This window comes from Lactuca virosa, chromosome 7, assembly GCF_052849685.1.
Source record: "Lactuca virosa cultivar CGN04683 chromosome 7, Lactuca_virosa_CGN04683_v6, whole genome shotgun sequence".
Taxonomy (NCBI): domain Eukaryota; kingdom Viridiplantae; phylum Streptophyta; class Magnoliopsida; order Asterales; family Asteraceae; genus Lactuca; species Lactuca virosa.
In genome coordinates this window covers 237,093,550-237,107,871 of record NC_136432.1, presented here as the reverse complement: position 1 = coordinate 237,107,871, position 14,322 = coordinate 237,093,550, and the positions used below count along the sequence as shown (strand labels likewise).

At 40.1% G+C, this 14,322-nt stretch overlaps 1 protein-coding gene across 1 annotated transcript; it reads left to right on the top strand.

Moving 5' to 3' along the window:
• The first annotated feature begins 11,218 nt into the window (after positions 1 to 11,218).
• On the top strand, positions 11,219 to 13,897 carry LOC145124583 (histone-binding protein MSI1). The gene is made up of 6 exons (XM_079059993.1): positions 11,219 to 11,710; positions 12,502 to 12,828; positions 12,902 to 13,054; positions 13,155 to 13,279; positions 13,343 to 13,438; positions 13,521 to 13,897. The coding sequence occupies exons 1-6, from the start codon at positions 11,366 to 11,368 to the stop codon at positions 13,744 to 13,746; spliced, it is 1,272 nt and encodes a 423-aa protein (XP_078916119.1). The 5' UTR covers positions 11,219 to 11,365; the 3' UTR covers positions 13,747 to 13,897.
• The last annotated feature ends 425 nt before the right edge of the window (positions 13,898 to 14,322 follow it).

Below are 14,322 nucleotides of genomic sequence, written 5' to 3'. Positions count from 1 at the left end.
GTTGAGGCTCTCGTTGATCTCTATCTCGTCGAGTGGGATTACAAGAGTCTCGTAGGACAGACACTTTTTCAAGTTCGAGACGTGGAAAGTAGAATGTACGTTACTGAGCTCGCGCGGTAAGTCAAGTTTGTAAGCTACAGGGCCGATTCTTGCGAGAATCTCAAAAGGCCCTATGTACCTTGGATTTAGCTTTCCACGCTTTCCGAAGCGTATCAAGCCCTTCCAGGGTGAGACCTTCAATAGAACACGGTCGCCCACCTGGAATTCCAATGGTTTCCTTCATTTATCAGCGTAGCTTTTCTGTCGGTCTCTCGAGGCTTTCAATCGTTCACGAATCTGAACGATCTTTTCTGTCGTTTCCTGAATGATCTCCGGACCTGTGAGAGTGCTTTCAGGAACTCGTCCTTTAGCTAACTGGGTATCACCCACCTCAGCCCAGCACATAGGGGATCTGCACTTGCGGCCATAGAGGGCTTCGAATGGAGCAGCCTTTATGCTTGTGTGATAACTGTTGTTGTAGGAAAATTCGACAAGGGGTAAATGAGTATCCCATGCTTTCCCAAAGTCGATCACACAGGCTCGCAGCATATCTTCCAAGGTTTGGATAGTCCTCTCACTTTGCCCGTCTGTCTGCGGATGGTAGGCCGTACTCATGTCCAACCTAGTTCCTAGGGAACTTTGTAACGACTGCCAGAACCTCGAAGTGCGTCTACTATCTCTGTCCGAGATAATGGATATCAGAACACCATGCAGTCGTACGATCTCCCTAATGTAAGTTCTTGTAAGCTTCTCCATCTTGTCTGTTTCTTTGATAGGCAGGAAGTGTGCGGACTTGGTCAATCTGTCGACGATGACCCATATGGTATCAAGTCCACCCGTTGTCTTGGGCAACTTGGTTATGAAATCTATAGTGATCCACTCACACTTCCATTCCGGTATCTCTGGCTGTTGTAGTAGACCGAAGGGTTTCTGGTATTCGACCTTGACCTTGGCGCAAGTAAGGCATTTACTTACGAAGGTAGCAATCTCTGCTTTCATGTTAGGCCACCAGTATAACTTTTTAAGATCCAGATACATCTTATCTGAACCTGGGTGGACGGAATAACGAGTGTTGTGCGCCTCGTTCATGACCAAGTCTCTGAAACCACCAAGTTTCGGGGTCCAGATCCGATCCATGAGATAATAAGCTCTGCCACCCTTAACCTCCAAGTTCTTATCAATTCCTCTCAGGGATTCACCTGCCACATTTTCAGGTTTCAAAGCGTCGAGCTGAGCCTCCTTAATTTGTATGGACAAGTGTGAATGGATAGTCATAGTCAATGACTTGACTCTACGACCGGAATATTCTTTCCGACTTAGGGCGTCAGCTACTACATTGGCTTTACCCGGATGATAACGAATTTCGCATTCGTAATCACTGAGTAGCTCGACCCACCGTCGTTGTCTCATGTTGAGCTCCTTCTGGTCGAATATATGTTGTAGGCTTTTGTGATCTGTAAAGATTGTGCTTTTTGTACCATACAGGTAGTGTCTCCAGATCTTCAGAGCAAACACAACTGCTCCTAGTTCCAGATCGTGGGTAGTGTAGTTGACCTCGTGTGTCTTCAGCTGTCTCGAGGCATAGGCAATGACCTTACCTCCCTGCATCAGAACACATCCGAGTCCTTGATTTGACGCATCGCAATAGACGACGAAGTCTTCTATCCCTTCGGGGAGGGATAGTATTGGTGCGTGTACAAGGCTCGCTTGAGTGTTTGGAACGCTCTCTCCTGCTTCTCTTCCCAGTCAAAGGCCACGCCTTTCTGGGTCAGTGTTGTAAGAGGTTTCGCTATGCGGGAGAAGTTCTAAATGAACCTGCGGTAGTAGCCAGCGAGGCCTAGAAATTGACGAATTTCTGTAGGCGTCTTCGATGCTGACCAACTCTCAATGGCTTTAATTTTGGAAGGGTCCACGTGTATTCCCTCTTCGCTAACCACGTGCCCTAAGAATTCGACTCGTCGGATCCAAAATTCACATTTCGAGAACTTCGCATAGAGCTTCTCCGAACGTAGTGTTTCTAAGACTTGTCGCAGATGTTGACTATGTTCCTCCTTACTACGAGAGTAGATAAGTATGTCATCGATGAAGACGATGACGAACTGATCCAAGTAAGGACGACACACCCTATTCATTAAGTCCATGAATACAGCAGGTGCGTTTGTTAATCTGAACGGCATCACTACGAATTCGTAGTGCCCATAACGAGTTTGGAAGGCTGTCTTCGGAACATCCTCCCCCAGCACTCGTAGTTGGTGATATCCGGACCTTAAGTCGATTTTTGAAAAGAAGTTCGCCCCTTGAAGTTGGTCGAATAAATCGTCAATCCGAGGCAAAGGATAACGATTCTTGACGGTCAGTTTGTTGAGCTCCCTGTAGTCGATGCACATACGAAACGATCCGTCTTTCTTCTTGACGAACAAGACTGGAGCTCCCCAAGGTGAGAAGGTTGGTCTTATAAAGCCCTTGCTGAGCAGTTCGTTAAGTTGACAGGACAGTTCTTGCATCTCTGCAGGTGCTAGACGATAGGGAGATTTGGCTACGGGGGTAGCCCCTGGAACTAAGTCGATTCTGAACTCGACTTGTCGTTGCGGAGGTAATCCCGGGAGTTCTTCTGGAAAGATGTCGGGAAAGTCGCGTACCACTGGAATGTTCTGAATGTCTTTCGTTTCTTGGCTCACATCGACCACATGAGCAAGGAATGCGCGACATTCCTTTCGCAAGAATTTCTGAGCTTGAATGCTCGAGATGATACGGAGGTTCGTGCCGGGTTTGTCGCCATATACTACTAGAGTTTCGCCAGACGACAGATTAAGGCGGACAGCCTTTTCATAACACATGATGTCGGCACGATGAAGACTCAACCAATCCATGCCGATGATGACGTCGAAACTTTTAATAGATACCGGCATGAGATCGATCGAAAATGAATGGCTATCTAAAGTTAGGGTACACCCTATGAATATACTGTTAGTGCTCTCTGTCTTTCCATTAGCCATTTCTACAGTGAACGGTTCTTTGAGTGCTCGTGATTTTTGCTTAAGTAAATGAGCAAATCTTTGGTTCACGAAGCTCCTCTCCGCTCCACTATCAAATAGTATACATGCATATGAGTTATCGAGGAGAAACGTACCAGTGACCACTGTGGGGTCGGCAACCGCTTCCTCGTGGCCTATGGCCAGAACTCTTCCAACTCTACCAGAATTCCCTGCCTTTGGGCAGTCCCTCTTGTAGTGGCCCACGTCGCCACAATTGTAGCAAGCCTGGCCCACACCAGCGCCGGTGACTTGGTTGAGTGGTCTCGCCGGAGCTTTACAGAAACGGGCAGTGTGGCCCTTCCTGTTGCAGTTAGAGCACTGCATTTCCCGACAGGCTCCTGTGTGGTGGAAGTTGCACTTGTTGCACTTGGGCAAACTTCCGACGTATTGCCTTACTGGAGCAGCAGCGGCAGGTGCTATTGCAGCATGTACTGCCACGATCTGCTGCTTTTTGGCAGCCTTCTTCTTTTTCTTGTCATCCCAAAACTTCCGCTTGGAATCAGCGGTTCTGGCGGGTTCTGAGATGGCCAGGGTTGTTGTTGCGGCCGGGGTACGAACCCCATGGTCTATGAGCCGTTGTGCCAATCGCTTGGCACTATCAAATGTAGTGGGGTGTGATGCCAAAACATTTCCCTGGTATGGTGGTATCAGTCCCCATACATATCTCTCGATTTTCTTTCCCTCAGTATGAACCATGTTGGGACAGAGGGCCACCAGTTCACAGAACCTGGCGGTATAAGAGACTACGTCGGAGCCCTTCATGGTTAGGCTCCACAGTTCCTCCTCCAGCTTTTGGATCTCGCCCCTCGGGCAGTACTCTTCAATCATTAGATCTCTCAGAGTTTCCCATCCCATAGCATTAGCCACTATTAGAGATAGTGACTTGACATGGCTATTCCACCATCTCAGGGCTTTGTCTTCGAAGGTGCAAGCAGCGAACTTGACCTTGCTCCCTTCTGGGCAAGAGCAGATCTCGAAAACCGATTCGGTTTTCTCGAACCATTGCGAGAGGGCAATGACTCCGCCAGTCCCTCTGAAAGACTTGGGCTTGCAGTTGGTGAAGTCCTTATAGGAGCACTCTCTCAAGCGCACCGGGATTTCACCATGACTAGATAGGACAGGGGTTCCTCCTCCAGTGGAACCCGAGGAATGATATTGAGCCATGGTTGTAGCCACAGCCGCAGCTACAGCAGCATTTAGAGTTGCTGTATCGAATTGAGGAGCAGGTGGTGTTGGTGCAGGAGGATCGCGTCTTGTTGATTTATGTGGAGGCATCTTTTAACTATAAGTTTAGAAAGATGAAGATATTGATAAGAATTTAATAGGAAGTAGATAAGAATGACTCATGGACTAACTCTCCATAGTCCAACAGCACAAATGGATAGCACGATTGAATAGTATGATTGAATGAAGATCTAGTACTAGCAGATGATAGCAATTGGATATTGATGTCCATAAGATTAGATATCTGTCAATAATACTGGAATTACAGACGTAATGAGTTCGAAAAATAAATGACCTAGAAGTAGGTCTTACATCAACCAAGATGGAAAATTATGACAGACTACTACCTAATCAAGACCTAACGGGTCTAAGATTTACAAAGATAGGAAATTAGACTAGCGTTTTTACACAAACTAGGTTATATCCAAAAAAGAAGTCGATAAGACTCTATCGGCGACGAGAACTACTAGAGTGAGTTCTTGAATCCGACAGAAGGCGTTCTATGTCTCTCACGCGCCTATCAGATCTTGCTTGCTGAGCTCGGAGTTCCCTGACTTCAGCTTGGGTTTCAGCAAGTTCCCTCTGTATAACTGCATTGCGGACCTGAGTCCTTTCATGAGCAGACTCTAGTTGGCGAATGCGGACAGTGTTAACGCCAGAGTTGGCGTCAATCTCCACTACTCGGTCAATAGCTGCTCGACCTTGCTCAGTGTTCCGAGCAATCCTACGGACCATTATGGGTAGGACCCTGTCAGCTGAACCTCCTTCAGTGAGGTTGTAGAAGCTTCGGTCTCCATGGTAGGGTATGGGCTGCCCCTGTTCCTGACTCCACCTATTCAAGTTTGTGGCCCACAGAGGTGTAGGTCCTTGAAATGCTGGACGAGGGTTTGGGTTTTGGACAGCTGGGGGTTGGTTGTTGACTTCTGGCTCCGAGTCAGAACCATCAGAAAAGCCTTCAGCTTCGTGATCATCCAAAGGGATTGGGTGATCATCTTCTGGCTCTTCTCCAAGCCATCCAGCATTTCCGTTGTTGGGATAGTACGGGTCTCCGGGAAAATGGAATCCAACCATTATATCTACGCGAGAAAAGGGATAAGGAAATAATTAATAGACGGACTAACTAGATAATTATAAGATGATCTTTATCAGTTACTCCAACATTTGCGTAGTGCATACCAGTCATAGGTAACCTAGACAGGATAGACCTTCGAATAAGTGATCCTAACTCTAAGCCCACAACCAAACAAGGAACAGGAAGTAAAGCAAAGATCACAGATTCTAAGTCTATGATATCCTAGACACATATAACCTTAGCGTATCCACTCCGCAACTATTGACATACTTAATAAAGACCTTTAGTTCTCAGGTAAGTAATTAATAGTAACACAAAATACTCCTATAGTATTTTAAATTTATGTTCTGTTCTACTGTTCTCGTTGTAGTAGTGTTGGTAAGTTTTTAGACTTGTTGCAACCTCACAACCACACTTAGGCACATGCTAATCACTCCTCGGATAATGTAGTTGATCAGGCTACATCTTCCCAGGGTTGACCATATGTCTCTAAGTCTACTTGTGCTGTCCAACAATCGTAATACTTTTGTTCTGTCCTAGTGACACTGATTTTAGTATGAATGCAGGTATGTATACTTGGTTAAATATTTTATTATTTAAAAGTATAAACTCTTTATCAGAGTATTTTAATCCCGCTGTGTTTATAGTTTGTATATCTTTTATGGGTTGATACACTCGATTCACTATAAACAAAGCTCTAATACCAATCTGTCACACCCCAAAACCGGAACGACGGAATCGTTCGGGGGTGGAGGACGTCATATACAGTATCACAACAATGCAAAGTAGTAAACAAGCAACAACATCATCCATTGCATTAATAATATAATTTCATACAAGTGTGTTCTGTCAAGTTATATAGACACCAAAAATAATATACATCAAAATAAAGATGAGTCTTGAACGAGCTCCATCTTCGCAAAAACCTGGCTCCGGTACCTGTCTACTGGCGACCTGAGAATACAAGTTATTTTGAAAGAGTTTATCAGCTTTAAAGTTGGTGAGATCATAAGTATATTAGTGTCTGTAGTTGTATGAAAGTGTTTTGTAAGTTTGTAATTGTATATGTTTGTAAAAGTTTGTAATTGTTTGAACTCTCCTAGAAAACCCTATGTTTCCTACTAAAAGTAGCCTTCTACCAAGGCATCTAGTATTTGTGTGTGTGTCTCTTGAAAGAGTGTGTATTTTCCCAAATCCGACTATCATTAACCAAAAATATAGTTTTTACATGATTGTTTATTGTGTAAATATCACAAAGTAAATGTAATGGGAAAATGATATAGTACTGTAGTGTTGTATTAAGTAACTACTGCTGTACTAACTACTTTAAACCAATTGTTATTTAAAGTACCATGTGATCGGCCTGTATCCTGCTACCGACTCAATAGAAAAACGACGATGTAAGACGTCGTAAGAAATGACGTTTGGCACCCGTAGACTTGCAAGTCCCACTGTAGCGAGCAGCAAGGTGTAGGATAGTCAATCCAGTATAGATCTATTCACAAACTCATACGCTCCCCATTTAAGGAGATTCTGGATACAAAAACGGTCATGGCAGGTAGTGCCATGCCCCGTTAGGTGGCTCACATAACTGTAATAATGTATATGTAATGAATGTGCTAGCTGTATTGTATGTTCTACCTCTGTCTAGCCTGTATGTTCTCTCTGTATGGTATTGTTTGTTATCTCTTTCTCTGTATGGTATTGTTTGTTATCTCTTTCTCTGTATGGTATTGTTTGTTATCTCTTTCTCTGTATGGTATTGTTTCATGTATGAACTGACTCTTTGTATGTTTCATTGTTCTAGTAATAGTATTAGTATATTCCTAAACTACTCCTATAGTAGCTTACTAGTAATGTATGAACATGTATGTATACCCTTGCTACCCAAAGGTATGGAGCTGAATGAAAGAAGGAACCTTTGTATCTATATACTTATACATAATATATAACTAGGATTCAAACGACCTTCGGACAGATAACCCTAATACCCTAAGTCCACAACCAAACAAGGAACAGGAAGTAAGGTGAGCTATCAGTCCTAAGTCCTTTCGATCCTACTTATATAACTATATCTATATAGATACACATTTAACATAATATAAGTTTAAAAGAGTTTAAGTAAAAGTATTTGACATGAAAAGGAGTTTGTAAAACAGTTTGAAGTAAAACAGTTTGGTAACACAGTTTGAAAAGTAAGAAATCCACTTGTTTGGTAGTTATTAATCACATGTCATTGATATAATAACTATAATAATTCAACTTGTATTCCCCCCATAAAAGCATTTAAAAACATTTAAAAGGTTAATTAAGGGGTATGAACTCATCTGTAGTGAGTGGTTTGGATGAACTGATGATATAGGATTGCTAGGTGTCAAGTGAAGATTTGTACACACACAATGATCCTAGTTAACATATAATAACACATATATGTATCCAATTAGTCTTTAAACAACTAATTAACAAAGTTAAGACATCCTAGGGCATGAAAAACACCTTATATAAGTGTTATAAGTGCTAAGGATTGCATCTAAATGTTGTAGGACATTGCTATTGAGTTTAGGGTTCAAGGGAACCCTTTATATGAGTTTACGGTTTTGTGACCATAACTCATTGAGTTTACAGTCGTAAACCCATGAGTTTACGGTCGTAAACTCATGCTTCTTTGACCATGTGTTGTTTTGAAGCTCTACAAGTCCTTAGAAGCATTTCCACTTGAAGTATAAGCCTATGGAAGTGATTAGGGCACCATTTCACTCCTAAATGGAGTTTACGGTCCTTGGACCATTTGCCTTTGGGTTTACGGCCGTAAACCCAAATGGTTTATGGTCTTTTGATGTTTTCATGTACTTAACGCATTAGGGAAGGGATCTATGCAAGTTTCCAAGGCTTAGAAGGGACTAGGGCACACTTTGGCACCCTTTTTAGGGTTTACGGTCCAAGGTGTTCTTGGACCGTAAACACCTTTGATCCTTGGTTTCCTTGGTGTTTTCTTGATGTATAGAAGTGTAACAAGCCTTATTATACTCTAGGATAGAAGTACTTACAAGATAGAGGCTTGAAAAGGTGCTAAAAGTCCAAGAACACTAGTGTGTGTTCTTGGTGAAACTTGAAGATCTAACCTTTTGGAATGATTTCACGGATGGAAGTGTGTTAAATCACTAGATTAAGTAATATATCAACTTAATTGGGCTAGAAACACTTACAAGTTGAAGATCTTGAAGAATTGTTGGATGATACTTGAGAGAGAATTGAGTTTGGATCTTGAACTTGTGAAAAATGGTAAATAATGACTAAGTGTCATATATATACCCCCAATTTAGGGTTTACGGCCGTAAACACCTTTGTTTAGGCCGTAAACTCCAAACTCTTGGAGCTTTGGGACTTTATTGTTGCACAATAAACCCTAGAGTATCCTCTCTCCTGGTATCTCCTGAAGTACTAACTTAAAAAGACTCGAACTTATTCCAAAAAGCTTAAAAGTTAGCAGAAACTGTTCTGACTTCTATTGAATTGAAATGTTGTACAGAATAGAAATTTCGGGTTGTCACAGAATGGGTAAAGTCATGGGTTACATGGTGTAACCATAATGTGCCCACTATATAAAGACCTCATTGGTTGGTGAAATCGGCACTAGCGCATACACAAGAAGGGCAAGCCGATTTCTAGAGTGAAGTATCTCTTCTCATGGTTATTCCAAGTTGTTTTGATGTTGTGTGAACCATTTGAGGTGTCACACTTAGGGCACTAGGCTCTTGAGCTCCATGGAATCAAGCTACAACAAAGAGGTATGTAATTCTACTAGATTTTATATTACATGTAGTTTATATTATGCTAGTTAGAACAATACCTTGGAAAATTGATATTTGCATGTATAATAGCGAAAACATAGATCCAAGGTATTTAGGGTTGCATTTACACCATAGGAGTGTTAGAATGCTCATAACCCAACATGTCAGTAGTTACGTGCAAAGAATGCAACGATACGTGGAACGCTTGCTAAAGCTCTCACTTCCTCTAGCCTTTCGACATAGTAGGCTTCATCCTTCACTCTTTCCTTCTTCTCCTCTCTTTTCCTCAACATACAATCAATTGCCAAATGGTTCGCACCATTGCAGTAGTGACTATCAATACCAGAATCTCATTTTATTTTCTTCTCCACCTTCTCACCAGCAGTCTTACTCTCCTTCTTCTCAACCTTCGACTCTTCTCTAACACTCTTCCTAGATGATGAATTTCCTTTGAAGTCATTGTTTCCTTTGAACTTCAGATTAAATGGGTTCTTAAAAAAATTCTTAACTTTGTTGTTCGAATAATAAGCCATAGCTTCATCAATTGAGTTCCAAGTGTTCCATTGAACTCAAATGCTCCAAATGCTAAAGTCACATTTAGCACTTTCTTTTTCTCCTCCAACTTATCATTTTCAAATTTCAAATGTCTTTCAAAATTTGAATTATAAAATTTGAAATTACTAGCAACTTTGTGAATGTCATATCCTCTTCCCATTCCCGATTTTATCGACGAAGAGCCTCTATTTTTTTTTGTCTTATCTAGACCTATCGGTCGAACTACCTCTTCAATATGGAGCTCATCCACTTCGTTCAAATCAACCCCAAAATATGTGTCCGATGAAGTAGTGTAACTCGTCTCAGAAACTTTGGTTATTTTCTTACCACCTTCTTTGCTACCAAAACCTTCTACCCATTTCGGGGATGCGGATAAGAACCTCCAAACATCGAGAAACTTGAACAACTTATTATTATTATCAACAAGAAAATTTTTAAGGGCCGTCTCTAAAATTTGTCCGTCGCCTTCCTCGCTTTCTTCATTGGATTTTTTGACATATTTGATCATCTTGCGAACCTTGCTAGTACATTGGTCTTGAGTGCAATAATCGTTGCAACCCATAACTTTAAGAAATTGACGCATAATGTTTCGCCAAAAATGGTAATCGTTTTGCGTCATTATTGGTCCGGTTGTCATTATTGAGACGCTATATTCTCTTTTCTAATCGATGTTTTTCCTTTTCCTCGTCTTTTGATTAAGTTTTTATTATCTTTACCCATTTATTGGTTGACTTGGTCTCCTTACCCAATGCGTAATCAAGAATAGCCCCATTCTTATACTGTTTTTTGAACCGTAAATAACCAACAACCATATAATCTTTTTTCCCTTTACATTTTACCCTTATAAATGGTAGAATTTGAAATTTAGCTTTGACTTGTTCTTAATTTATTCCTTCAATAGTTTAAGCTCAACAATAAAGCGAGTATTTTTCCAGTTTCTTTTATTTTATTGTTCAAGCCTTTTTCCTTGAGAGCTTGTGAAATTACGGTTGTTATTTGAGCTTCAAAACTTGAAATTGTTATCAATTTCATTCTTATAATTAAAGTAAATAACATGAAGGTTGTGAGTTGCTATTTTTGTATGATAAATAATTAGTATTAATACTCTTTTTAGCTATTTAACCGTATCATTAACCACTACATGATCAATTACTTTTCTTTTTTGAGTTATTTAACCATGACGAAAAAAAAATAATTATATATGATCTGTTATGTAATGTTTTGTGGGATCTTAGGAACCGGATCCCGATCTTACGATCTCGATTTTGCAAACCTAAAATCAATCGTATATAAGATCACAATATTAGCAACCTTAATATAGCGTACCGTACAATCTTAACCAATCATGATTTATATCTTATGAGTTACCACTATCATTTTAATCTTTCAAAATTCTAAATTTCAGATTGGGCTCAAATACACTCGGCCCACGGACCGCTTCTTAATTGGGCCCAAATACACAGCCCAACTCCATTCTCTACGGCAAAACCCTTCCCTCGTCTCTCAAAAAGCTACGATCTTCACTTCATCTATCTTTCCCCCCTTTCCCTCCGATTCTCGGACCTTCAAAGAATCCCCCAAAATCAAATCTTCTAACTTCCGATTCACACTTATTTCAAAGCAAAATCTTCTGCAATTTCCACAAAATTATGGGGAAAGACGAGGACGATATGCGAGGAGAGATAGAGGAGAGGCTCATCAACGAAGAATACAAAATTTGGAAAAAGAACACACCGTTTTTGTACGATTTGGTCATCACGCACGCGCTCGAGTGGCCTTCGCTCACCGTGGAATGGCTCCCGGACCGTGATGAGCCCGCCGGAAAAGACTACTCCGTTCAGAAGTTGATCCTTGGGACCCACACATCCGAGAATGAGCCTAATTACCTCATGCTAGCCCAGGTTCAGTTACCGCTTGAAGATGCTGAGTACGATGCTCGTCATTATGATGATGACCGCACTGATTTTGGGGGGTTTGGTTGCGCCAATGGAAAGGTTTGTGCTTACATTTTTTTTTTCTTCCTGTTTTTGCTATTTGAAATCGACAATCGAGTTGTTGATGGGTGTTTATACTGTTGTTTTAAGAAGTTCTTTAGGGTGTAAGCTTCAAAATTAGCTTTAATTGTAGTTTGAGATTTACTTCTCCAAATATTTTGTGAATTCGTTGTTAGGGTTAGCTTATGCGTGTGTTTATGAGAAGTTTTGGTGGTTTTTTTGTATATAATTCTCTCATTAGTTCTGTTATAGAGAGACAGACTGGTGTCTTTGACGATATCTTCTCTATGCTTGGATGGAAAAGAAGAAAAAAACAAAATTTAAGTTATATTTTAGTAGTTTTTAGTGTTCTAGAGTTGGATAGAAAGGGAAAAAGCTAACAGTATTACAATAATGCCCACTACTGGTTAATTAGGTTATGTGAGATATATGGTAGTTATGTCATTAGAATAGTTTATAAGATATATTTTTTGGAGAGAAAGGGAGTGCTTTGGAAGAAAATGGAGGGAAGCCAAATATTTCGTATTTTCAAGTTCTTTAGGAGAAAGAAATGAAGTGGCTGAAAACTTAAATTTTCCCACCAAAAATTCTATCATAAATGTTGGAAGATTTGTAGAGAAAGGTAATGCAAGTTTTCTTTTTTTATTCCTTTAATTACCAAACAATCTCAACCAACACAACTTACACATAAAGAGTATAATCATAAAGTTGTTACCTTTCTTTCTCTTCCTCTTCAACACAAGAACACAACAAAACTAAAACACACCATTTTCTTTTCTTTTCTTCTACAGGTGCAAATAATTCAGCAAATAAATCATGATGGAGAGGTAAACAGGGCTCGTTATATGCCTCAAAACCCTTTCATTATTGCCACAAAAACAGTGAGTGCAGAAGTCTATGTTTTTGATTATAGCAAACATCCATCAAAGCCTCCTTTAGATGGAGCATGTAGCCCTGATTTAAGATTGAGAGGCCACAACACTGAAGGATATGGCTTATCATGGAGTAAATTCAAACAGGGGCATTTATTGAGTGGCTCTGATGATGCTCAAATTTGCTTGTGGGACATTAATGGAACTCCCAAGAACAAATCACTCGATGCTATGCAAATATTTAAGGTAAAGTTGATTGTTGTAGTGATGTTATATATAAAGAATGAGTGTAAATCTTTTCATGTTTGAATCTTGATAGGTTCATGATGGAGTTGTAGAAGATGTAGCATGGCATTTAAGGCATGAATATTTATTTGGTTCATGTGGGGATGATCAATACTTACACATATGGGATTTGAGATCTCAATCTGTTAACAAACCTGTTCAAAGTGTAATGGCTCATCAAAGTGAGGTAGGTAGTAGGTACATATTGTTTTTCTTTTTCCATTCCAAGAAAATAAGTCGGAATGGAATCACTCATTCCATTACTGTTTTTGTTTGAGGTGTAATAGGTCAACTGCTTAGCATTCAATCCTTTTAATGAATGGGTTTTAGCAACCGGGTCAACCGATAAAACTGTCAAACTGTTTGACTTACGAAAAATTACCACTGCCCTTCATACCTTTGATTGTCACAAGTAAGACTTTTTCCTTTTTTGCCCCTCACCCTTTTTTCAATCACTAATATTATATTTCCACAGGGAGGAGGTGTTTCAAGTTGGATGGAATCCACAGAATGAGACAATTTTAGCTTCTTGTTGTCTTGGGAGGAGACTTATGGTGTGGGATCTTAGTAGGTATGTATGCATATGGAGTTATGGATTTAAGATTTTCTTTATTTAAAAAAGAAAAGAATATTAAATGTTTTTGTAAATACAGGATTGATCAGGAACAAACACCAGAGGATGCAGAAGATGGGCCACCAGAGCTGCTGTTTATCCATGGTGGACATACAAGTAAAGTATCAGATTTCTCATGGAATCCATGTGAAGATTGGATTGTTGCAAGTGTTGCAGAAGACAATATTCTTCAAATATGGCAGATGGCTGAAAACATTTACCACGATGAAGATGATATGCCTGCTGAGGAATCCCGAGGTGCTTGATGTGAAAAATCAATCTCTCTCTAAAACCATCAAACTTAACTGTATGATGATATGAACAAGTGTAGGAATGTTTTTTTTCCTAAATTCAAGACATGTTTTATTCTATGGTTTTATGCTTATGTTTGTGTTATAAAAGATACACGGTTGGTTAGTTGTCAGATTTGCAATTTACACTTTTTGAAATCAGGTGGATTTGGTTATTCTTGGATACGAGGGCGAGAAGGGTATTTATGTCTTTTTGCATGCATGAGAGATCAAGAACGAGTCATTGTTTTGTTTTTTATGGGCGAGACAAAAAGATGCTTTCCAATATTATATGTTAAAGTGAGTTAAACCTTGTTGGAATGTTATTTGTTTTTTATCGATAAAAGTTAAGTCGATATTAAAAGAAAGATGAGATATGTCAGCAATCCAAAGAACTGGGGTTTTAAATTGTGAGATAGTTACGACATGTCACATTTTTGTTAGTGAAAACAAAATGACCCGAGACATCGTTTTTCAAGTTATATCATTTCTGCAAGTTTTGTTCATAGCAACCTCGTCCTAAGAACATCATTTATGAACTTAATTAGATAT